The 25,319-nt window shown below is 45.5% G+C and overlaps 1 protein-coding gene across 3 annotated transcripts in view; it reads left to right on the top strand.

Moving 5' to 3' along the window:
- Positions 1-25,116, top strand: part of TEKT3 (tektin 3) — a 35,630-nt gene extending 10,514 nt beyond the window's left edge. For all 3 annotated transcript variants that reach the window (XM_086686075.1, XM_025920408.2, XM_086686076.1), the window contains exons 3-8: positions 2,592-2,675; positions 8,494-8,564; positions 13,369-13,512; positions 15,031-15,253; positions 17,793-17,947; positions 24,782-25,116. In XM_086686075.1, coding sequence (XP_086542201.1) covers positions 2,592-2,675; positions 8,494-8,564; positions 13,369-13,512; positions 15,031-15,253; positions 17,793-17,947; positions 24,782-24,998 — 894 coding nt within the window. In that variant the 3' untranslated portion in view covers positions 24,999-25,116. The remainder of the gene's footprint in view (positions 1-2,591; positions 2,676-8,493; positions 8,565-13,368; positions 13,513-15,030; positions 15,254-17,792; positions 17,948-24,781) is intronic.
- The last annotated feature ends 203 nt before the right edge of the window (positions 25,117-25,319 follow it).

Raw genomic sequence — 25,319 nt, 5'->3', positions numbered from 1 at the left:
GTCCCATTATTTGAGGAAAAAAAGTACCATTCTTTCAATCTGTCTCGTGAAAGGCCTCCCGTGCGTATGCTGATTCCTTTTGAGGGTACAGTGGAAAATGTTCAAGGAGACCATCTTAGGAGATAGAATGAGTTTGACTGAATAGAGAAATGGGCCTGAGGTCAAGCCAGTTCTGGTGATCGTGGGGGCAGCATTTTAATTTGTTGCTGGCCTCTGGTTACCTCTCACCCCCGAATGTGTGATGGGGGGGCCCCTTCCAAGCTCATTCTATGCCCCCCCCCAACCATTGAAAGAAGACATTCTGTATTTGAAGATGCATAAGTTACAGAAATTATTTCTGGAGGTGTATATATACTGATGAAGCTAACATCATTTTTCTTCACGCTTGTATGACTCATTTCCCACGTGATGAGCATTTGCAGGAGGTCTTTGTTATGACATCTGTGGCAGAAGGGTTTAGAGAATTAAGGAGCCAGAAGTCTAGTGGGTTGAAGAATTTGTTGGAGACCTCTTCACATAGTTACTTCTTATCTTGCCCCCCCCTCCCCGGTACCCCCACCAAACACAAGTACGCACAAACACGCACCACCACCAGAAATCCCAAGAAAGAGTGACGGTGCACGAACGGTGTCCTTTTAAATTCACTTGTCATGAAATGTTTTTTGAAGATCGGAAGCCCTTCCATACTTTCTTCACACTCTGGCTCATTGTGAGGATTCCTGGTCTGTTCTGCATCCCACCTGACCTTCAGAGTATCCTTGAAGTGACAGCCACTTATGCTCTGAATTTCCAGAGGACATTCAGTTTCTTCCTTTCAGTAGTAATCCTTTCAGTGAGATGGGCCTAATTTGAATATTTTTTTTTATACAATTTTTGTCCGGATGTTCCTGTGTGCTAGAACGTTTACTATCAGCACAGTGTGAGAAGGTCTTGATTAAGATTAGTGTTTGCTGGGCGTCCGACTTGGGCTCACGTCATGATCTCACAGTTCGTGGGTTCGAGCCCCATGTCGGGCTCTGTGTTGACAGCTCAGAGCCTGGAGCCTGCCTCAGATTCTGGGTCTCCCTCTCTCTCTGCCCCTCCCCTGCTCGTGCTCTCTGTCCCTCTCTCAAAAATAAAAAACATTAAGAAAAATTTAAGATTAGAGTTAGTCACATGAACAGGTACATCTCAGAAGGGAAAACACAGATGATCAACTAATATGAGCAAAAAAGTTGGGGCGCCTGGGTGGCTCAGTCGGTTGGGTGTCCGACTTCGGCTCAGGTCATGATCTCACAGTCTGTGAGTTCGAGCCCTGCGTCAGGCTCTGTGCTGACAGCTCCCTAATAGACTGTGAGTTAGTAGAAACTTACGAAAAGCAGGTTAGTGATACACATTAGAGTCATCAGCATTCCTCTCAACCCCTTAATCCATCTTCTAGTAAATGTGACTTTTCCTATTAAAAAATATACATTCACTGAAAGATTTTGTTCAGTAACACTGAACAAAGTGACACTTTGTCCAGATTACAGTATACATGCTATTATATTTTATGCTTAAAAGATTAAGATTATACAGTTGTTCCATGTCAAGAAATAGTCTTTGGAAAAGAGTATTTTAACATTTACATAATGTTCTTTCATACATAATTTATTGTTAGCAATCCAAGCTGTTTTCCACTGGAGTCATTAACCTACTTTGTCTCGAAGAATATTTTATGACCGGAGCCTACCATTTAATGTCAATCCTAAAAAGCATACTCTAAAATTGTAAGGACATTATAACCTTTTTTAAAAAATTGTTTTTAAACTTTTATTCAGTTTTCAGAGACAGAGAGAGACAGACTGTGTACGGGGGAGGGGCAGAAAGAGAGGGAGACAGAATCCGAAGCAGGCTCCAGGCTCCGAGCTGTCAGCTCAGAGCCCGATGCGGGGCTTGAACTCACAAGTGATGAGATTGTGACCTGAGCCGAAGTCAGACGCTTAACTGACGAAGCCACCTAGGTGCCCCATAACCTTTCTTTTTTTAAATTAAAAACAACAAACGAAACAGTGATAGGAATATAGCTAGACCATTTTCTACTTTTCTATATTTTTTCTCTTTAATGGACAAGGCACGTTATTTTCGTAATTAGGAAACAATAAATGGAACTTGAAAAATAATCATTAAGATTTTTGGCTACACAAATATTTTGGCATCTTTAAAGGTACTAATTTGTTTCTTCCTCACCCTCCGTCGAAAATATGTGGAAATAATATCTTGAAAACTATGTTTCAGGTTGTCGAACTATTTCTGTAGAAGACTTAATGCTAAGTAGTTTTCTCAGATGCTACTTTGTGGGAATCACGTAAATGTCATGTGCTTTATTTTGTCAGCTTTCCAAATTAGAGTTTTTTTCACACTGATGTGAAGAGCTACCTCTATCTCTTAACTAGCAGTAGGGAGTTTCTTAGTTGTCATGGTGGGTCTCATACTAGATTTCCAAGAAAATGGCTTGAAAAATTGGTGTTGGGAGTATCCACTGACTTGTTTTAGAAATAGGTCCTTAGAGCTGCTGGTCACTGATTTTAGTCAGTTTGGATTAGTGCTTTCTGTTCTTCGTGTATCTGTAGGTAGCCCGAGAATGTCTATTTCATCGAGAGAAGAGAATGAGAATTGATCTGGTTCATGACGATGTGGAAACCCAGCTACTGACGGTAAATATGGGGGAAATGCACCAGTGAGGAGAAATGTGGTTGTAAACATGTCCTCAATGTATAGAAACAAACAAAAAATGATATTACATGAAGCCATTTATAAGAAGTCATGGTATCCAAATGTTTATAGCATTTACAAAAGACACCTTTTTTTCTTTGGTTATACATGTAATAGATGTTCATTATATGTTCATTAGATGTTCAACAGATGTAAGAGAGTTTGAAAGATACAGTATAGGATAAAGAAAGACAAAAAAATCATCTGAAGTTCAGCCGGACAGAAATCACCTTTAATTTTGGAGAATTTCAGTTCATCCAGAGAATTTCAGAGAATTTCTTTTTATTAGTCGTACTTAGCACCCAACTTAAGGACACACAAACAGGTCTTCAAGATTCGAATGATACTGTGTACACAATTTGAATTGTGGTGGGTTGTTTTTCTGGATAAATGCTCAATTGATGTTTATTCTTAGATATGGTTGTAGGGAAGACACCACCGTTCTTTTTAAAGACTTAATTTTTTAAGAGCAGTTTGAGGTTCACAGCAAAATTGAGGGCAAGGCATAGAGATATCTCAATTAGCTCCTGTCCCCATCCGGGCACAGCCTCCGCCCATTACTAACACCCCCCCACCAGAGTGGTACCTTTGTTACCACTGGTCCATCATTAACTGGTCCATCATTGGTCCATACACTGGTCCATCATTAACATCCAAAGTCCAGTTTTACCCTTAGGGTTCACTCTTGGTGGTGTAGATTCCGTGGGTTTGGACAAAGGTATCATAACATATCCATCATTGATGTATATGGTATTTTCACTTCCCTAAGACTCCTGTGTGCTCTGCCTAGTTATCCTTCCCTTCCCAAAGTGCTTTATTTAATTAAGAATTCTATTGGGGTCATTTTCCCATAGCATTAGATACACATGAAGGTGTGATTTTAAGGGTTGCATTGGGTTCCACAATGTCAAGGTGCTATCATTAAAAAAAAAAAAATCAATCCTCTCTTTTTGAATAGTGAAGTTGTCACCCTTTCTCACTCCCCCCCATTTTTTTGCTATTTTAATAACACTGCAGTGTACAAAAATACTATTATTGATAACTGTATTTTTTCTGATTATTTCCTTAGAACACATTTCAAGAGACGTAATCGATATGTTAAAAGGCATATGCATTTGGGAAGTTTTGATATATAGCCAAATTGCCATCTAGAAGCTGAGATATATATATATATATATACACACACACACATATATATATATATAGTCCAAACCTTATATATATATTTCAATATATATATTCATATATATAATATATATATATTCCAAACCTTATATATATATTTCAATATATGTATTCATATATACATATATATATTCCAAACCTTATATATATTTCAATATATATATTCATATATATATATTCCAAACCTTATATATATATTTCAATATATATATATATTATATATATATATATATAATATATATATATTCCAAACCGTCCACTAATTAAATGTGATTTAGTTCTGAGTTCTTCAGCCTTCACTTCCCAGACTTACCCCCAGAAGATCTCTGCTATTCCTTTAAATTTTTTTTTCCAACGTTTTTATTTATTTTTGGGACAGAGAGAGACAGAGCATGAACGGGGGAGGGGCAGAGAGAGAGGGAGACACAGAATCGGAAACAGGCTCCAGGCTCCGAGCCATCAGCCCAGAGCCTGACGCGGGGCTCGAACTCACGGACCACGAGATCGTGACCTGGCTGAAGTCGGACGCTTAACCGACTGCGCCACCCAGGCGCCCCTCTGCTATTTCTTTAGATGTCAGCCACGATGTGCCTCAAGCCCTTCCTCGTCTTTTTTTTTTTTTTTTTGGCCAGATTCTCTATTATGTCTTAGTCCTGTGTCCCTAAGTCCCAGAAATGTATTTCTGTTGGGGTTATAACCCTGTTACCCGTCCCCCACCTCTTTTTTGGTTCCTATTTATGAAGCTTAAAAGTGTACTTTTCTTCTACCCTGATGCCGCCAGCCTTTCCCTTCCTAGTTTCGGCGCCACAGTTCTCCAGGTTCTCATCACTTGACCGTCTTCACCCTTTGCAGTCAGTCTGTAGCTCCTGTAAATTATTCCTCTGATTTAATTCCCAGCCCCCTCCTTCCCATTCCGTTCTCCCTACTGGTCCTCCTTCCTAGCTGGTTTATGCAGAATCCCCAAATATCTTCCCTTCGCTTGGATCCATACTACCCATGATCACCAGAGGTTCTGTCCGCTAAAAATCTCTTCCCAGACTCCCGAATCTCTAGGACCTTCCGTTGTCTGGCTCTTACACTTTCTCCCTCTCATTTCCTACTCTGACCTGCTGAATTTCGGCCGCAGGCAATCGGTTCACTATCCCTGAACCAGCTTGGCTGGCCTTTCCGTGACTGGTCCTTGGTAAAAGATGAATCCTTGGTAAGAAGGGCAATTGGACCAGCTAACAGCCTGGCCATCAGTAACTGTATCCTCGCAAGTTATCAGGGTTCCTTTTAACATTGTATTAAATTATTTTTAGTGATCTCTTGCCATGAAGGGTCATAAGCAGAAGACTGTCCCTGGTTCTTCTGCTTTTCTTCACTGCCTGATTCTCTGAAAGAAATATGAGTGGAAATAAGAAACTCAGGGAAATTTGGCCACTACAGAGAGGCCACACAATCTACTTTGTAAAAGCCACAGACCCCAACTGCTGCACACGAGTGATCAGGAACAGAGTATCCTGAATATATAGTAGAGTCACAAGTCCCTTCCCAGTTCGAGAACGATAATGTTGTCTAGACCAGTAGCAGAGGCTGCTTTATATCCAGATAACGAAATCTGCAGCTAGAACAATGGTTCATCCGTTGAAGGGTACCTTGGTCATTGCCATTCAAGTAACGAGGGCACCCATATCTTACTCCAAGTGGCAATATTAGCATATCTTCTCTTTTTTTTGTTAAATTTTTTTTTTTTCAACGTTTATTTATTTTTGGGACAGAGAGAGACAGAGCATGAACGCGGGAGGGGCAGAGAGAGAGGGAGACACAGAATCGGAAACAGGCTCCAGGCTCCGAGCCATCAGCCCAGAGCCCGACGCGGGGCTCGAACTCACGGACCGCGAGATCGTGACCTGGCTGAAGTCGGACGCCCAACTGACTGCGCCACCCAGGCGCCCCAGCATATCTTCTCTTTTTACCAGCACGACTCTACCTTTTTAGAATAATTAAATAAGCCCTGGCAAAGACAAGAAGTAGTCTTAAAAGGCCTGCTTTTCGCGAAGGCGGGCGCCTCGACATATTTTCTCGTGAATTCTGTTGACTCTGACTCACATTCAATCAGTGACAGCCATCAAATTCTTCCAGAATGGCTTCTCTTGGGGAACCGATCAGGGTACCATCTTTTTGGTCCTCCCAGGCCAGGCTAACTCCTTGACCTAGTTAAAGCCAAATGAACCTTTGAGTACCTATTAATATATAAACTAACACTGGGGACAGTTCCAAAGGTCTTTGGTTTTAGGCATTCTCTATTCCATGAGCGCTTCTCCCTCCCCCGCCCCGGCCACCCTCTCTCTTTCTCCTTATGCCCCCCTCCCCTGCTCGTGTGCTGTCTTCTCTGTCTAAGGGAAAAAAAATGGCTGCCCGGGTGGCTCAGTCGGCTGAACGTCTGACTTTGGCTCAGGTCACAATCTCACGGTTCGTGAGTTCGAACCCCACGTCGGGCTCTGTGCTGACAGCTTGGAGCCTGGAGCCTGGAGCCTGCTTCGGATTCTGGGTCTCCCTCCCTCTCTGCCCTTCCCCTACTTGCCCTCTCTCTCTCTTTCTGTCAAAAATAAATAAACATTAAAAAAAAGAATAAGAAGACTATATAGTTTTTTTTTTTTTAATTTTTTTTTTCAACGTTTATTTATTTTTGGGACAGAGAGAGACAGAGCATGAACGGGGGAGGGGCAGAGAGAGAGGGAGACACAGAATCGGAAACAGGCTCCAGGCTCTGAGCCATCAGCCCAGAGCCCGACGCGGGGCTCGAACTCATGGACCGCGAGATCGTGACCTGGCTGAAGTCGGACGCTTAACCGACTGCGCCACCCAGGCGCCCCATGAAGACTATATAGTTGAGTAGTAACTGATATTGGAGTGAAGAAGGCCTTTATAGTCAAATTAATGAAGGCAGAGACCAAAAGGGGATATTTAATAGATTTGACATTATAGAAATCACGACTGTCTATGTATCGAAACCACTACACAAAAATACAAAGGCAAGGGACAAACTGGTTAAAAATATACATATATTTTAATACTATATGTATTTATGTATACAGTTATGACTTCTGTGATGGGAAAGGATTGCATTTTAAATATATAAATTAATAAGAAAAAAAGCCCCAGAAAAAGTGGAGACACAGGTGGTTCACAAAAGAAGAAAGCCGAACGATGAGCAAACATGAGTCAAACTATTAATTTCATCACGTTTGCTTTTTGGGGGAGGGGTCCTGTCACCCCAGGAACAATGGAGAAGATCTGGTGGTGACCGTGTAACAGGTGAGGTAATGAGGTGTACCCTCACTTGTGGTTATACAGGGGCATGGCTTCTGTGAAGGGCAGTTGGGCTGTATTTGTCAAAACCTCGACAAAAGGCATACCCTTTGGTGGTGTCCAAATATTGACTGAGGGTGTTCATCACGGTATTGTTTAATGTCATGGGGAAACGTTCAAGGTTCAAATGAAAAGGCAGGCCACAAACAAGTGCGCGTAGTGTGATCACTCTGTGCTTGAAGTAGTGGCAACAATGACCATGGGCGCTTTTGAAATGTCTTCTCTCTCTCTTCTTTTTTTTTTTTAGTGTTTTTTTTTTTTTAATTTATTTCTGAGACAGAGAGAGACAGAGCCTGAGTGGGGGAGGGGCAGAGAGAGAGAGAGAGAGAGAGAGAGAGAGACTCAGAATCCGAAGCAGGCTCCGGGCTCTGAGCCATCAGCACAGAGCCCGACGCGGGGCTTGAAGTCACAAACCGTGATACCATGACCTGAGCCGAAGTTGGGTGCTTAACAGACTGAGCCACCCAGGCGCCCCTGAAATGTCTTCTTGCTGCTGTCTTGGGTTTCTGGGTTTTCTTATGTGAACACGATCTTCAGAGGGAAGCGAGACATGTTTATTTAAAACATGTGTGATACAACACATGCTATGTAATAGTGCATGTATCCTGGCGGCATCTGAATGCCATGCGCGTGGACAAGGAGAGAGGCTACAAAGGTGTTTATAGGAGTGTGAGAGCTGAACTGCAGGGCACAGGCAGGGCCGAGGGAGGGCTGGCCTCCCGGTGTGGAGGTCAAGTTTCCATTTGGACCAAAGAGCTGGCCCTGTTGGAGGTTACATGCCCCGCCAGAGGGAAGTCCCTTATTGGCTGTTCCTCTGTCTCCCCAGTTTATCGTCTCTGAAGAATAGTTATTATAAAAGAAGCCTGCGTTAAATTCACCAGAATGTCTGTATTTACGTACCGTTTGATTGTTTTGATTAAGGACCAGAGATAAAAATAAAGAAAAATGCGACAGTTTTATCCCCGTCCCGACTAGTTCCTTCATGTAATTTTCCGGTAGCCCCAGAAAAGGGAAACTCTCATTCTCATGTTTAGATTGCAGCATCATGAGGGGATGTCGGTAATTAAGTGGATGTAAAAACTGTTCTCTTGTTTTTATTTGACGCTTTCTTTTTTTTTGTTCCCAGGAACCAAGTTGCCCTTTATTGATGTGTTCTCACATTGTTGGATGTTGTACCTGATGATGAAAAACGTTAATGTGTTTTGTTTTTTAATCACATAGGAGGTTGACACTATTCTGTGCTGTGAAGAAAGGATGAAGCTTCATTTGGATAAGGCCATCGCTCAACTTGCGTAAGTTGTAACTCTATATACAACGTAAAATCACGTCTCCAAACTGTGCTATTGTGCCTCCTGTTTAAATTTCTCTTAGCGTCTTATGTAAGGATTTGTTGTAGATGGATACACATACACACACGTGCATGCGCACCTATACATTTTTTTTAATTTTTATTTTATTTTATTTTTTAAAGTTTTTTATTTTTTTTTACATTTTTAGAAAATTTTTTTAATTTATTTTTTTTAAATTTCCATTCAAGTTAGTTAGCATCTAGTGCAACAATGATTTCAGGAATAGATTCCTTAGTGCCTCTTACCCATTGAGCCCATCCCCCCTCCCACACCCCCTCCCGTAACCCTCTGTTTGTTCTCCATATTTATGAGTCTCTTCTGTTTTGTCCCCCTCCTTGTTTTTATATTCTTTTTGTTTCCCTTCCCTTACGTTCATCTGTTTTGTCTCTTAAAGTCCTCATATGAGTGAAGTCATGTGAGTTTTGTCTTTCTCTGACTGACTAATTTCACTTAGCGTAATACCCTTCAGTTCCATCCACGTAGTTGCAAATGGCAAGATTTCATTCTTTTTGATTGCCGAGTAATACTCCATTGTATATATATACCAACCACATTCTTTACGCATTCATCCATCGATGGACATCTGGGCTCTTTCCATACTTTGGCTATTGTTGATAGTGCTGCTATAAACACGGGGGTGCATGTGTCCCTTCGAAACAGCACAGCTGTATCCCTTGGATAAATACCTAGCAGTGCAATTGCTGGGTTGTAGGGTAGTTCTAGTTTTAGTTTTTTGAGGAAACTTTATACTGTTTTCCAGAGTGGCTGCACCAGCTTACATTCCCATATACATTTTTATTTGGAAGTTGAAATGAGGTTTTTTTTTTAATTTCTACTTATTTTTGAGAGAAACAGAGAGAGAGAGAGAGAGAGAGAGAATGTGCACACCAGTGGGGGAAGGGCTTCAGACTTGGAGCTGTCAGTGCAGAGCCCTAGTCAGGGCTTGAACTCAAACTGTGAGATCATGACCTGGGCCGGAACTGACTGAGCCACCCACGCGCCCTGGAGTGCTTGCTTTAAGTTCATCGTTAAAGAAATCATTTTAAGATGCTAAAGAAAGGATTTCTGCCCTAATTTGGAGACATGGCTAAGATTTCTTTCAACTCAGGCTTTCATTCTCTGATGAGAGAGCGACTGGTATATATTCAGCCCAACAGTTGGAGAAGTAATGAATTGTGGCTCACTTTAATGGTGATTTCCATAACTCCTTAAAGACTCAGACTTCCATGATCTCGCACGGTCCCTGGCACATGCTCCCCAGTGCTCTGGTTGTGCTATTACAGCACTGACTGCTTCCCATTGCATTACAATTGTTCGCCCATCCTACTCTCTACCAGAATACAAATTCCTCTTTTCTTGGCAATAGCAGATAGGAGGTATTTACTACTTATGGTGGGGATTGGGGCAAGGGAGAATAATAATCAAAGGAAGGTCTTAAGCAATGATAAACAGCTGTCAGCATAGAAAACACATTGGTTGAGCCTCGTCCCTAACACGACTAGGAAAATTAATGTTCATCTGGTTATGGGTCATGGAAAGCAGCATCAAATATGTCATCCAAAGGAGAGGCTGCTTCTGCTTATATTAATGTTATCAAGGATAATGTGGGATAGCCTACAGGGTATACCTAAGTGTCATAGAGGTATCCGTACTGTCTGTATTGTTTGCTCACTGTGCCCATCAGGATTGATGCTCTGAAGTTTGGCGAGATTTAGATGGCTGAGATCTCTCTCTCTCTCTCTCTCTCTCTCTCTCTCTCTCTCTCTCTGATTGGAAAGGCTCTTTAGTACAGAAATACTGAGGAGAGGTAGAAGATTAGTTAAGGATGACTGACTGTACATGGTTTGGTTGACCATATGCAGTTTTCCTGAGCTGTAACCACAAGGCAGTGCAGTTCTGATATTACTTCTTGGCTTCTGTTCCCTGGGAATCCAGAACCACAGTTTAGCATGGTTCACAGAATTGTGTCTGTTCTCTCTTCTCCAGGTCCAGTTCCCAATCCTGTTTTCTTTATAACCTAAAACCTTGCAGCTCATCTTCCATGTTCTTCAAGCTTCTTGCCCAGATTGTTCTACTGTGGAACAGTCACATCTTCCTATCAGTCTCATTTATAAATTGTCTCATTCCCAGCCATTCCTGGCCCTGTTCAGGCCTTTGCAGAAAGTTGTGTCTCCACACGTGCACTTGTTTGGAACCTTTGTTAGCGATGCTTTAAAGACCGTGGCTTTCATTTCATACGCAGTGGGCAGAATGTCTACCTCATTTGCTGGGTTGGTTTCTCCAGGATTTGTGGGGTTGCCTACATGGTCTTTGGGCTTGGTCCAGGAAAGGTGATGGGAGGAGAGTTTCGTAGCTTTATTTGCTTTGGAACACACAACGAAAGCCTCAATTTGGATCTCAGTTGAAAATGGAATGTCATTAGGAAGCAATATGGCAGCCAGGATTTTTCCCATCTTGGGTTATAAGATAGGTTGATGGGATGCTGCCTCTAACACCTTCCTAAGGGAGTTTCTGAGGTCAGGTCAGAGGAAGTTCAGGGCATGTCAGACCAAGAGAGGAAGGCTATGGGGCATCTTGGTCCCAGACAACAAGTCAGAAAGGCCTTAATCTTAGAGTTTCAACAGAAGAACCTGAAGCAAGAGACTGAACACAGAAATAGCAAGGGGAGGCAACTCTCCCATCTTTCAACTTTTGCATGTGTTTTAGAGTTCCCCAAATTGTTTTAGGATTCACAAAATGCAGACTACTGGCATGTTGCTACCCTCATTTCCATTTTACGGAAAAAGAATCTGCTCTGATAGGTCAGTTGACTTACCTAAAGGTACAGGCAGCTGGGATTAGTCTAGTCAGTTCAACACAGGCTCTACCAAATGGCTTCCGTATGCCAAGACCGTTCTGTGTGCCAGGAATACCGAAATGATGAAGACCATCCAGTTGTCCTGCGTTTTCTTTTTTTTTTTTTTTATAAATTTTTTTTTCAACGTTTATTTATTTTTGGGACAGAGAGAGACAGAGCATGAACGGGGGAGGGGCAGAGAGAGGGAGACACAGAATCGGAAACAGGCTCCAGGCTCCGAGCCATCAGCCCAGAGCCTGACGCGGGGCTCGAACTCACGGACCGCGAGATCGTGACCTGGCTGAAGTCGGACGCCCAACCGACTGCGCCACCCAGGCGCCCCTGTCCTGCGTTTTCAAATACTATCTAGATGCTAATGATCCCCTGATTTTTATTTCCATCCCAGACCTCTCTCCCAAGTTCCAACAAGCTCCTTGGTAGCTCCACTTGGATGTCTAATGGACGCTTGAGCTCAATGTATTGGCTGAACTTCCGTTTTCTCCCCAGCCTACTCACCCACAGCCTCACCTATCTCTGTTGATGGAATTCTGCTATTCCAATTGCTCAATGTCACCTCTTTATTCTCCATTGATGTTTAAGCTTCTAGGAGAGATTGGCTCTCTCTTTAAAAACACTCAGAATCTGAACGCCTGTCACCTCCTTCACCACTACCCCGTTGGTCAAAGCCACTACTATCCTTCTCCTGCGTAACTTAACTGTACCCATCTGCTAATGGGTCTACCTGTCCCCTGCTGTCTGTTCTCAACCCAGCACCAAATGATCCTTTAAAATTATAAGTCAGCGGTCTCTTCTTTCACTCGGAACAAAACTTGACTCTTTCCAACATCCAGCAAGGTCCTGCCTGATCTATTTCTTCCTCCTGCAAGTCTTTGCTCAAACACTGCCTCCTTAAGGAGTCTTACTCTGACCGTCTTGTTTAAATAATCACTCACACTCTTGTTTCCTTTTCCCTGCTTTGTTTTCTGCCTTGTTCTGCTAATGAACCACACGATTTCCTTATTCCTTAGGGGTATTGCCTGTCTCCTTCTGCTAGAATGTCAGCTTCTTTAGAGAAGAGATGTTTGCCTTGTCCATGGATGCATTTGGGCTTGGAGGACAGTGCCTGACATGTATTGAATACTCAGGAATTTGTTGAATCGACTATTGCCTGAGTAAAGATGTGGCTCACCCATCACCCATGCCCACCCCATGGGCCTGTCTCTCTCGTGGTGAACTGCTGGGTCTCTTCTCTGGCAGAGCAGGAAGCACCATGCATCTGAGAGTCTCTTCCTTCCCAGAAGGGTGGCTGCTGGAGCATATAGCCTGGGGGCCACCAATTCCTGATCTGCTTTCAAGCACTCTCTCCCCTGCCCCAGAGCTTAATTTTGATGCTTGGTTTCTATCTCCTGGCAAGCTTCTTCAGCCTCCCGTGAGCACAAACTGAAGTCACTTTTAGATGGAGGGAAGCTGGCTTTTGATGTCTCAAAACTTCTCACAGAGTGGGACTCAAAGAATGGAGGGATTAGGATATAGAAGAGGGAAAAGAAGAAGGAAAGAGAGGCACAGGTGTGGACAGATTACTTTAAACCAGTATCCTTCCTGGAACAGGGCTTGTGTTAGGAAGATGGGCCCCAGCCTCAGGGCTTCAAACCTTCTGTTTGTCTACACCTCTTCTCTCCCAAGCCCCACCACACACCATGGGAGGGACAGTGTGGACAGGGTTCTAATTACTCGCATGTATGGACACCTTCAGGGAGGGCGCCTGTTAATTGGGAAGCTGGACATTGTGTGCAAGAGGAGACACCCAGATCGTAGTGGTGGGTGGGTCCCTGCACAGAAGGGCATTTAGCCTTCCTCATATCAAATTGTTGCCTAAACCTGAAGTTCCGTTTCCCCCACTCGGTGTTACAGAGCTAACAGAGCTTCCCAGCACGAGCTGGAGAAGGACCTGAGTGACAAACAGGCAGCTTACCGAATCGACGATAAATGCCACCATCTGCGCAACACGTCGGATGGTGTCAGCTACTTTCGCGGAGTGGAGAGGGTCGATGCGACGTAAGTTGGGCACGAAGCACTTCTAGGATTTTGACGTCATTTAATTCGTTCTCTCTCCCTTCAAAATGATGCAGGTTAAAAGTGGAAAACATGGGAAGAGAAGAGATCCTCCCTGCTTTGGACGGATCTTCAGTAAGCGTGCATATTCCTCCGTCAGGCCTTGACTCTAGCATCCTGTATTATTTTGTAAAAGAATATTTGTTGTTTACACTTATTGTGGTGGTGAGCACTGAGTAATGTATAGAATCATCAAATCACTGTGTTGTACACCTGAAACTATTAGGACGTTGTAATCCACTGTACTTCAAGAATACATATTTTTAAAAGCTCAAAAAAAGAATATTTGTTTATAGTTCTACCTGTGAAAATAACAGCTACTTGAAGCAGAAACTGTGGGATAAAAAAAAACAGCTTCCTGTTTTATTATCACTGCTTGTTGCTTAAAAAAAAATTTTTTTTTAACGTTTATTTATTTTGAGAGACAGAGACAGAGTGCAAGTGGGGGAAGGGTAGAGAGAGCGGGAGACACAGAATCTGAAGCAGGCTCCAGGCTCCGAGCTGTCAGCCCAGAGCCCAACTTGGGGCTTGAACCCACAAACTGTGAGGTCACGACCGGAGCCGAAGTCGGACACTTACCCAACTGAGCCACCCAGGCGCCCCATCACTGCTTGTTGCTTTAAATGTTGAACATTAAACTTGTTCCATCAGTGGTTTCCATGCCAGGCCCCTGGATGCAGTCTTGGGTTCATGGTCTTTTTCCAAACCTTCCCTTTAAAAAAAAAAAACCCCAACTTGATTGAAGTGAAATTCACCTACACTGAAATACATTTGGTGTACATTTGGGTGGGTTTTGACAAATTTCTATGCCTGTATCACCATGACCACAGTTGAAATGAAGCATATTTTCCTAGCCTTGGGGCACCTGGCTGGCTCAATTGGGTAAGCATCTGACTCTTGATTTCGATTCAGGTCATGATCTCACAGTTCGTGAGCTTGAGTCCGCATTGGGGAATCTTGCTGGGGATTCTCTGTCTGTCCCTCTCTCTCTGCCCCTCCCCCCGTGAATAAATAAACATTAAAACACGTTTAAAACATGCTCACCAGAACATTATCATTCTCTTCACTCTTTGCTATTCCAGTAAAGGGTTATTACTATATTACTGTTTTCGTTAGTACTTCCTTGATTGCTCCTGAGGTTGGATGTTTCTTCATATGTTTATTGGGCCAGCGAGACACATTTCTTATGACTCAACACGCTGATACCCTTCATCAATCCCCCCAGGCCTCCCGACTGGACTTAGTGTATGCTTTGGATTTACAGAAACATTAGCAGGAAAATAAGGAACAATTAAGAAAAGTTTTCGACAAGCTTTGCTCTGATGTTTATATTTTAGGCAATAAAACCAGGATTCATTGCTCTGGGGTTCTGTCTTTCACAAAATGAATGATTTCCTGCAGACCATCTAGGCTGATTCGTCCTTGTCACCCATGTATGATTCTCCTTTTTTTTCCCTCCAGGGTCTCAGTGCCTGAGTCCTGGGCCAAATTTACGGATGACAATGTTCTCCATTCCCAAAGTACGCGAGCGGCCTCTTCCAAGCTAAGGGACGACATTCACAACCTGTTGGTTGTGACTGCCAATGAAATGTGGAATCAGTTCAACAAAGTGAACTTGTCTTTCACCAATCGTATTGCTGAGACTGCAGATGCTAAAAATAAGATTCAGATTCACTTAGCGAAGGTAAATCAAGTGCCCGTGGTACCCCTTGGCTGACCCGGATAGATGGGGCAGGGGGCTCTGAGATCACAAATCTCTCACCGCTGCCGCCGAGATGCCGTAAGACACATGACCTCCTGGCCATCCAGACTGAGAAAAATTAAAGCCAGTACAAAGCACGCCATTTATTTTAGCCAGGTAGCCAGGTGTCAAAATGAAATCGGAATCCACTTGTGTTTGGAATACAAAGAATGCACTGTGCATGGAAAGGTTCCTAGTAGTTAATAGAAACAAAAATATTATGGTTAAAGTTTAATGGATCGCTGGATGTAACTAGGAAGCGAATGTATTGTTAGAACGTATGGCAGGGATGTTTTCTGTTCAATTATTTCAGGCTCTTTTTCTGAAACCCAAACCAGGAAACGATTAGGTGGTTCGAAGTGTTTCTGATATTGAACTTCTTAAAGTGCTCTAAGCATAAACGTTTTACGATGACAATAAAATGAAGGACTTCAGCAGAAGTCGAGTGTTTCAAGATAAACAAGGAGCTCTTTCTTTCGCGTCTCTCTTGGAGCCGTTATGATTTCTGTGGATTATGCTGCGTATGGGTTTTCATTTCTTATTGTAAGAACCTGACGCATTCAGCCATGTTGCTGGAAGGTGCTATTATCCCCCTGGGGGCACCAGGCTCTCCTTGATGGCAGCGGTTGAAGTCCCCTTCTCCTGGTGTCTTCTCTGGGCAGGAGATCTGTTGAGCCGGGCAGCGCGCTACAGAAGAGAGAAGTAGGATAGTCCGTCGTGTCCCCAGGCAGCTTGTATTTGTGAAGCTTCCCAGCGACACACGGGAAGCTCATGAACAATTAGTAACGATAGAAAGTTATAAACCGCGGTCGCCAGATACTAAATACAGAAAGTGTCGCCGGGGTCTGGGGAAGGAAGCGAACATTCAGGCGGAGTGACGTCTCCAGCCTCAGGAGGTGGCCGGTCGGAGGCGGAGGTCAGGTCTGTAAACGGATGGCGTGTGTCCTGGGAAGAGAAACTTGCCAAGGCGGGCTGGAGCCACAGGGTAGGAGACATCAGTGGGGAGGTGTCCACGGGGCAGTCCGAAGCTATTCCAAAGGCCTCTAGAAGGCTCGCGTGATCAGAGTCCCTTTGTTCAACGAACCTGTATTTACTTCTGCATCAGTTGGCTAAGGCTGTCGTAACAAAGCACGACAGACCGGGTGGCTTACACACCACAAATCGATTTTCTCACAACTCTGGAAGCTGCAAGTCCCAAGATCGAAGAGTCAGCAGGGTAGGGTTGGTCTCTTCTGAGGTCTCTCTCCTTGGCTTACAGATGGCCGTCTTCTCCCTATGTGTCCCACGCTCTTCCGTCCGTGCCTGCTCGTGTCCTAATCTCCTCTGCTTATGAGGACACCAGTCGTACTGGACTAGGACCTACCCTCATGACCTCATTTAAAAAAAAATTTTTTTTAATTATTTTTGAGAGAAAGAGAAAAGGCACATGAGCGGGGAAGGGGCGGGGGGGGGGTGGAGAGAGGATCTGACGTGAGGCTCGAACCCACAAACTGTGAGATGGTGACCTGAGCCGAAGTCAGATGCGTAACCGACTGAGCCCCAAGGCACCCCCCCCTCCCCCCAATGACCTCTTTTTAACATAATTGCCTCTCTGAGAGGCGCTTTCTTCAAATACAATCACATTCCGAGACACTGGGGTTAGGACTTGGACACAGGAACTTTTGGGGGGCTGGGGAAGAGAGTAGCATTCAGGCCCTACCAGCTGCATTCGAAGTACTATGCTGGGCACTTTGGGGGGGGGTAAACACACATGGGCAACACATTGGTCCTGCCATCTTGTATCTTAGAGAGACCCAGAGGTTGGGTGACCCTGGGATGTGTCTCCAGGCCACAGGAAGGTGGCCAAGGAAGGGGAGAGTGGTGGGCGGATGGGGAGAATCGGGAGTGCAGAGGTCAAGGTCGTGGCAGAAGGCGGAATTGTCAGGGTCTAGGAGAAGAGACCGGGGAGGGATCCAGGGTGATGCAGTTTGGGGGCAGGGGGAACCCTCTTTACGAAAAGAGAATAGAAAGTCAGGACCCCCAAACTGCCAGTGCTCCTCTCACGCAAGTGAGACACCCAGAAACTTGAACTTGATTGGCTTCAAGGCAAATCGTCCACCAGCAGGAAAACGCCTCTATGAGGCTAGTAAGAAGACAAAGAGGCAGGACGTCCTGATTGAGGAGGGAGGTAAGGGCCATTCACACCTCCCACCTTAGGCACACACGCACGCTGCTAAATATTTAACAGGCGATCTAGCGGTTGTGGGTGGGAAGGAAGCTCCAATTTGCAGTCTTTGCTCATCTCTATCGTGTAAATACTCTCCCCACCTGGCAGGTGGCACCTGGACCTGGGAAGAGATGCCCACAGTCAGCTCTCCGGAGATTCCCAAGGGACGGGGCTGGGAGGGATCAAGGAGCTCAGAGAAACCCCCTCCCCACGGGAGGGCAAGGGGCCCTCTCCTCAAATGCAAGAAGCCTCAGGCATTTGCTCCTCTCCCTACAGACCCTGCAGGAGATCTTCCAGACTGAGATGACCAAAGAATCCATCAAGAAGGCCATCAAGGACAAGTCCACCTTCCTGAAGGTGGCTCAGACGAGACTGGACGAGCGCACCAGGAGACCCAACATAGAGCTCTGCCGGGACATGGCTCAGCTACGGTGAGGCGGGAGAGCGCCCCTGGCAGGAGGGCCAGGCTGGGGGGGACGCGCCTGGGGGGCAACCCACCAGCCCGATGGTGGCTCTGTGGTCTTCATGAAGGCGCTTCTTGCTTTCACACCGGTCAGATCGCGGAGCACAGTGATGCTGATTCTGTAGGAGCCTCCTTCAAGAGCGTTCGTAATTATTCATGATGGGCACGACGTTGCAATTGAGGAGGATGAATGATAATTCTGGGGGTGGGTGGTGGTGACAGAGTCCCCACGGTTTGAAAGTATTTAATGCCACTGAACTGTATGCTTACAAACAGTTGAGATGGGGGCGCCTGGGTGGCTCAGTGGGTTCAGCATCTGACTTTGGCTCAGGTCATGATCTCCCAGTCCGTGCGTTTGAGCCCTGCATCGGGCTCTGTGCTGATGTCTCAGAGCCCGGAGCCCGCTTCGGATTCTGTGTCTCCCTCTGTCTCTGCCTCTCCCCTGCCCATGCTATGTCTCTCTCTCTCTCTCTCTCTCTGTCAAAAATAAACTTAAAAAAAATTTTATAGTAAATAAATGGTAAATTTTTTGCGTGTACAATCCACCACAAAAAAAAAAAAAGAAATGATACCAATACTATATGCAAAAAAAAAAAAAATGATAATAAACATCGAGGCCCCATTGGGGCCAGTGGGGCGTCCGGGTTCCTCTGCACTCTCCTGGGGTCTGGGGTTTCCAGAACACCTCTCTTATAAGTACCTCTCTTGTAAGTGTTGTTTCCTGTGTGTATTTCAGTGCCTGGGACTCATCAGAAAAGGGGCATGTGGTACCAGTTCCAATGACTCCTGTCTATTTGCTCTCACTCACTTGTTCTCATTGGCCTCTCTTGGCATTTAATATCTCCTCTCCTCATCAAGACCATCATCGCGGTCCCCTAGGACCCTTTTTGTTAGGCTCATTTCAGTGTATTCTGTTCTCAGTAGAAATCAAAAGCAGCTGGCCCTCGTCACGTCCTGCACATACACAGGAACAGGAAGATTCGGAGGCCGCTGAACGCTAGATGCATCTTATTAGGGTGATGATTTTAACTTCAAACATCCCTTTTTGGGATGGGTTCCTGGGGAATTGGCCAAAGCTTCCCCCCATCCCACCCCACCCCACCCCCTCCGCTCCGCCCCACGTTCTGGCTTCACATCCAATTTCCCAACACCTGCCAGTTTGCCTTTTCTTTCTGGATTTCATCATTGCCCTTCTCAGGTCAGGAAAGTCCCCGTGCGGAAGCAAATCGAACTTATAGCAAGTGGAGGCGCAAAGGGGCTGCGCTTGAACTTCCAGATTCCTTTCTGGTGCCGGTGTTGGGGGGGGTGGGGGAGGACGGCCGCCCGCTGGTCTTGTCTCCCGCCTGGTTCCCGGATGGGGTTCCCTCATCATCACAAAGGATTTATCCTAAGGCTAAAACACAAATGTGGATTCCTCGGAGGCCAAGGGAGATGGCTGTGAGGCCAACAATCCAACGATGGTGAAGATAAGAAAGAGGGCGATGGCCGGAATAGAGTGGCTGCTTGGCTCTCCTTCAGGGCCGGGGCCCCGTCCTCAGCCCTCCAGGACCTCGCCGACTCCCCGCATTTTACAAACAAGGAAACTGAGGCACAAGCGGGTTGAGCGACTTGGCGCGAAGAGACGCAGAGTGAGTCCTTGCCCACCGCACCGCAGAGCCCCATTCAACCCAATCAACCATCTCTCTCCCCGCCTCTCACGGGGGTGGTGATTGTACCATCCCCCTACGGCGGGCCCATCTCATCCGACCTCCTCAACGCCCGTGTGGAGTGAGTCGACAAAGCAGGAACTGCACCCCCGTCTCCCTCGCAGAGGATGAGACAGAGGGTCACAGAGGAGATCGTTCCTGCAGAGCACCGTCCCCGCGCAGTATGGACGTTGTGTGCGTTGGATGCTAAGAAGCGTGCTTCAGCACATAGGCCAAGGGAACGGCTGCCTTTCTCCTGGTGGGGCGGCCCTCTGGGCCATCACAGAGCAGCGCACCCAGGCTGGCACCACGCTTCCCCAAGTGGGTTCCAGGGAGCCCCTCCCCACACGCAGCCCGGGCATTATTCGGGGTGAGCTGACCTCCGCCACCCTGGAGGCCAGGCAGGTCCCCCGACGGCCAGTCTGCAGCGCCTGTTTGCTTCCCAGGACGCTGGGAGTGAGAGCAAGGCCCATCCGGCCCCTTCAGGATTTGCTCGCAGGTTGTGGCTCTCCGCAAATATTACCAGGGGACGCTGAGCGAAGTTTCCTTCTCTGAGAGTTTCTGCAGCGGCACCAGAAGGGGAGACGGGGATCCATAAATTGTTCACACTGCCATCCGACCGACACACAAGGGGCTGCTTTTTAAAAGGTTTCTGAGCAGCCGTCTAAGTCGTCTAAGCAGACAAGGAGGCATTCAGGGCTGCGTGGTTTTTACTTTCTTCCCCCTTCAGGGCTACGCAGAATTTACTCTCCCTTTCCTTCCTGTAGAACCCACAGTATGTCTGTTGCCCCCTTTCCTGACCTCAGGACAAAACTGACTTTTGTTTCCGTCCAGATTTCTCGTTAAAGTGTCGTTGCCAAAAGATACGGTCCTAGAGGAACAGCCGTGGAATTTGGGATGACGACTGAGGGAGGGGATCATTTTCCTTATTCACCCTCATCCTTTGGAGAGGAACCCTTTGGCCGTGTAGACGAAGAAACGAGAAAGACCGTGGACTCAGGGGAGTGAGTGAAAAATTGCAGTTTTCGTGTCCAGACTTTTGTTTTCATTTCAAGTTTTCCGAAGGGGTTCTTTCAAAAGCAATGCTAAAACATTTTTGGCATCTTTGGTGGGAGGCCAGACCAGGCTCTGCTTCACTTAAATAATCTTGGTACGTTAAAAAAAAAATGACGGTAGCTTTATTTGTATTTGAACGCAAAATGTTTTTTCAGTTCTGTAATTCCCCTCCCAAAATGAGTGGTTTCAGCAGAACAGCTCTCTGTGATCTGCGGAGAACAAGGAAGCCAGCGGTGAGATGTGGTCTTGAAAGATGAGTGAGAAGGGGCGTCTGGGGGGCTCAGTCGGTTGAGCGTCCGACTTCGGCTCAGGTCACGATCTCACGGTTCGTGGGTTCGAGCCCCGCGTCGGGCTCTGTGCTGACAGTGTGGAGCCTGCTTGGGATTCTCTCTCTCCCCCTGTCTCTCTGCCCCTCCCTCTCTCACTCATGCTTTCTATCTCAAATAAACAAACTGCAAATTTTTTTTTAAAATGGTTAAGGTGGTAAATTCTATGTTGCGTGTCGTCTGTTGCAATTAAAAAGCTAGTATCCTGAAAAAATTGCACATTTATCTGGAATTCAAATTTAACTGGGCATCCTGTGTATTACCTGGCAACCCTACACTGTGGGGATTACAAATAGGAATGAGACGGTCTTACCCAACGGGGTCCTGTATCCGGAAGCCAGCTTCCCGGGTCTCTGCTTCTGTGCTTTGCTTGCAGGGAACGGAGAGGGTAGGGGCAGGAAATAGGACCCAGTTCCTTATTATGGCCAGTGAGGCTCCTTATTTTCTTCTTGGTTTCCTGGATAACCGCGTGAAGCTTATAAATTCATGTGGGCCGCCTGCCTGTGGAGAGGGCAGTTCATCAGTCCCCCAGCTCAATTTCCTTGTCTGCAAAACAAGGAAGCTGGGCTTGATGACCTCTTACATTTATTTTCCAGCTGCAGGGTTCTGTGAAGCTATACAGTTGCCTGGGTATAATGATTTTCTTATGGCCTGGGTGTTTTTCTATGATGGAGAAATCCCTTTCTATCTCTAGGGACACCGTATCTTTATTCTGTTCATTGTCACTGTTCTCTTTATATTATTACTGTCTCTTTTATTTTATGTTTTTAGGGGCGCCCGGGTGGCTCAGTCGGTTAAGCGTCCGACTTCGGCTCAGGTCACGATCTCGCGGTTTGTGAGTTCGAGCCCCGTGTCGGGCTCTGTGCTGACAGCTCAGAGCCTGGAGCCTGCTTCACATTCTGTGTCTCCCTCTCTCTTTGCCCCTTCCCCGCTCATGCTCTGTCTCTCTCTGTCTCAAAAATAAAAACATTAAAAAAATTAAAAAAAAAAATAAAAGCAGCTGATGGCTAGTTCCATGCAAAACTATAAGGAGAGTTACCTAAATTCCTATGCCTTGGTTTTGTCATCTGTAAAATGGGGATAATCGTAGTATCTACTTTGTGGTGGTGTTATGGGGATTAAATTGTCTGATCATGGAAAGTACTTAGGACTGTATATACATATGCATATATACTTATATATATATATACTACATGTATAGAATGTATATAATACACATATACATGTTATATACTATATTTATATATAATAAAGTAGTTAAGAAGTGTGTTGCTATCATTATTATTGTCTGTTTTTTAATTTAAAAAAATCGTTTGAACATTTATTTATTTTTGAGAGACAGAGAGAGACAGAGCATGAGTAGGGGAAAGGGCAGAGAGAAAGGGAGACACAGAATCCGAAACTGGCTCCAGGCTCCGAGCTGTCAGCACAGAGCCTGAAGCGGGGCTCGAACTCACGAACCATGAGATCATGACCTGAGCTGAAATCAGATGCTTAACACACTGAGCCCCCCAGGCGTCCCTGGTTTTTAAATTGTATTAAGTTTATTTATTTATTTTCAGAGAGACAGAGACAGCATGAGTGGGGCCGGGGGGGGGGGGGTGGGGGCAGAGAGAGGAGGAAGAAGAGAGAGAATCCCAAGCAGGCTCTGCTCTGCCAGCACAGAGCCTGATGTGGGGCTTGAACTCATGAACCGTGAGATCATGACCTGAACTGAAATCAAGAGTCAGATGCTTAACCGCCTGAGCCACCCAGGCGCCCCTATTATTGTCTTTTTATAAACTGTTTCCTATTCTTTCTCTTAAGTGACCACGTAGTCCTCTCTCCTCAGTGTAATTGGCCAAATCCGTGGGTAAAGGAGCGCCTGCTTAACTGCTCCTCAGGAAGAGAAAGACGTTCTAAATTTTTTTTTTTTTTTAATGTTTATTTATTTTTTTGGGACAGAGAGAGACAGAGCATGAACGGGGGAGGGGCAGAGAGAGAGGGAGACACAGAATCAGAAACAGGCTCCAGGCTCTGAGCCATCAGCCCAGAGCCCGACGCGGGGCTCGAACTCACGGACCGGGAGATCGTGACCTGGCTGAAGCCGGACGCTTAACCGACTGCGCCACCCAGGTGCCCCGAGAAAGACGTTCTAAATACAAACACGGTGGAAGGAATCACCAAAAGAGAGAGAGAGAGAGAGAGAGGGAAAGATTTGGCTTACTGTAAAAAATTGAAATCATACGTATAATAAAAACATCATAACCAAAATCAAAAAGGCAAAAAACAACTTAGGGAAAACATTTGCCAGAAGGAAGGCAGACCAAAAACAAAACAAAACAAAACAAACCAGCAAAAAAAAAAAAAAAAAAAAAAAAAAAAAAATCAGCATGCCTAATACTGGAAGAGCTCTTTGCAAATGAATAAGATACAAGTAATACCCCAGTAGAAAAGAGAACAAGAGAGGCGGCTCAGAGCAGACCAGGCAGTTCACCGTTGACAAGGTCAACAGACGTTTGGCGAAGTTTCACTGATACTCCCGGAAACAACAATTAAAACAATATTGACCCATGTAACTTGAGGAGATGCTATAGGTTTTTCCATGGAATGAATTTTTTTTTTCTCTCTTTTATCTTAATGAAAAACGTGTCATGTTTCTTTTTACCGCCACAAGGTAATTGGAACTACACAGCCTGTTCCACAGTTTTATGTAGCTGATTTCAAGCACGATCAGTTTCCGGTTTATTATGTTTTCCGCCTTTACAAGTACGTTGACTCTGGGAACTTGAGGCCTTACCTGGGGACGCTGCTGGGGGGCAGGGGCATTATGATCTGAGGAATGTCCCATTAACTAACCCCTCTCACTGTCCCCCCCGCCCCCAGGCTATGTTGACAGTTTGTGCTGCATTTTAGCCACTGAGTAAAGTCCCTAACAATGAAAATAATTTCCATGATGAAATAAATATAAGAAAGCCCAGCTAAGCTTTGATTTTTCCCCCCATTTTTACTATATAAAAAAATATCACACTGTCACAGGTTTACAAGTTTTGCCTCTGTTTTAAAATATGACATTTTGGGGGCGCCTGAGTGGCTCAGTCGGTTAAGCGTCTTGACTTCAGCTGGTTCATGACCTCACGGTCCGTGAGTTCGGGCCCCGCCTCGGGCTCTGTGCCGACAGCTCCGGGCCTGGAGCCTGCTTCGGATTCTGTGTCTCCTTCTCTCTCTGACCCTCCCCCACTTGTGCTCTGTCTCTCTCTGTCTATCAAAAATAAATAAATGTAAAAAAAAAAAATTAAGAACAAAAAATAAAATATAATATTTTTTTTAAAGTAGAATCTACTCCCAGCGCGGAGCCCAGCGTGGGGCTTGAACTCCCAACCTTGAGATCAAGGCCTTGAACTGAGATCAAGAGTCAGGGGCTTAACCGACTGAGCTACCCAGGCGCCCTTAAAATATAGCAATTTAATATACGTGGGTATGAAAATTTGACGGTGTCCTTAAAATCCTTGCTTTTTGGATTCTGGGTGTAGTTAAGGGGAGTGGCCCCGGCCTGGTACCGGAACCACAAGGGAGCCCAAGCACTGGTTCCTTTTTTTCTGACGTCGGGGTGCCCTTGGGGCTGCTGGGGGCCTCAGCCCAGCAGCCACCGTCCAGTGGGAATCCAGTAACCACGCAGGCCCTTAATTCAGCACATAGCCGGTCTCGGGGGAGTGACTTCCGCCAACCTAACCGGGCGCTTCTCTGCCTCCGCAGCCTTGTCAATGAAGTATACGAGGTGGACGACACCATCCAGACCTTGCAGCAGCGTCTGAGGGAGGCAGAGGACACCTTGCAGTCGCTGGTCCACACCAAAGCCACCCTGGAGCACGACCTGGCCGTCAAAGCCAATTCCCTGTACATCGACCAGGAAAAGTGCATGAGCATGCGGAAGACTTTCCCCAACACCCTCCGGTTGGTGGGCTTCTGTTAGGGACCCCCGCCCCCCAGGAGGAGGGCAAAGAGAACCAAAGCCACAGGGCTTTGGTGGCAGCATTGAAATCAGCTGCTCCTCTATTCACTTATTAAAGGATTGCATTGATAGAAAGGTACGCGCGTCCTGTCCTGGAAAGTCTTATGTTTCCTTCCAAACCTTAATTTTCTACTATTTACTAGGCTTCTGAGCTATGGGAAGGAAATAAAGACACCCAATCTAAAGGAGAAATTTAAAAAAAACAGAGAGAGAGAGAGAGAAAGGATTATTTGTATTATCCTCGTTATTCTCTGTGTAACACGAATGGGTTGGGAAGTAGAA

Source organism: Puma concolor, chromosome E1 (genome assembly GCF_028749965.1).
Source record: "Puma concolor isolate L17-30 chromosome E1, mPumCon1.1.hap2, whole genome shotgun sequence".
Classification (NCBI taxonomy): Eukaryota; Metazoa; Chordata; class Mammalia; order Carnivora; family Felidae; genus Puma; species Puma concolor.
The sequence above is the reverse complement of the archived record's forward strand: the minus strand, read 5'-3'. Positions and strand labels throughout refer to the sequence as shown.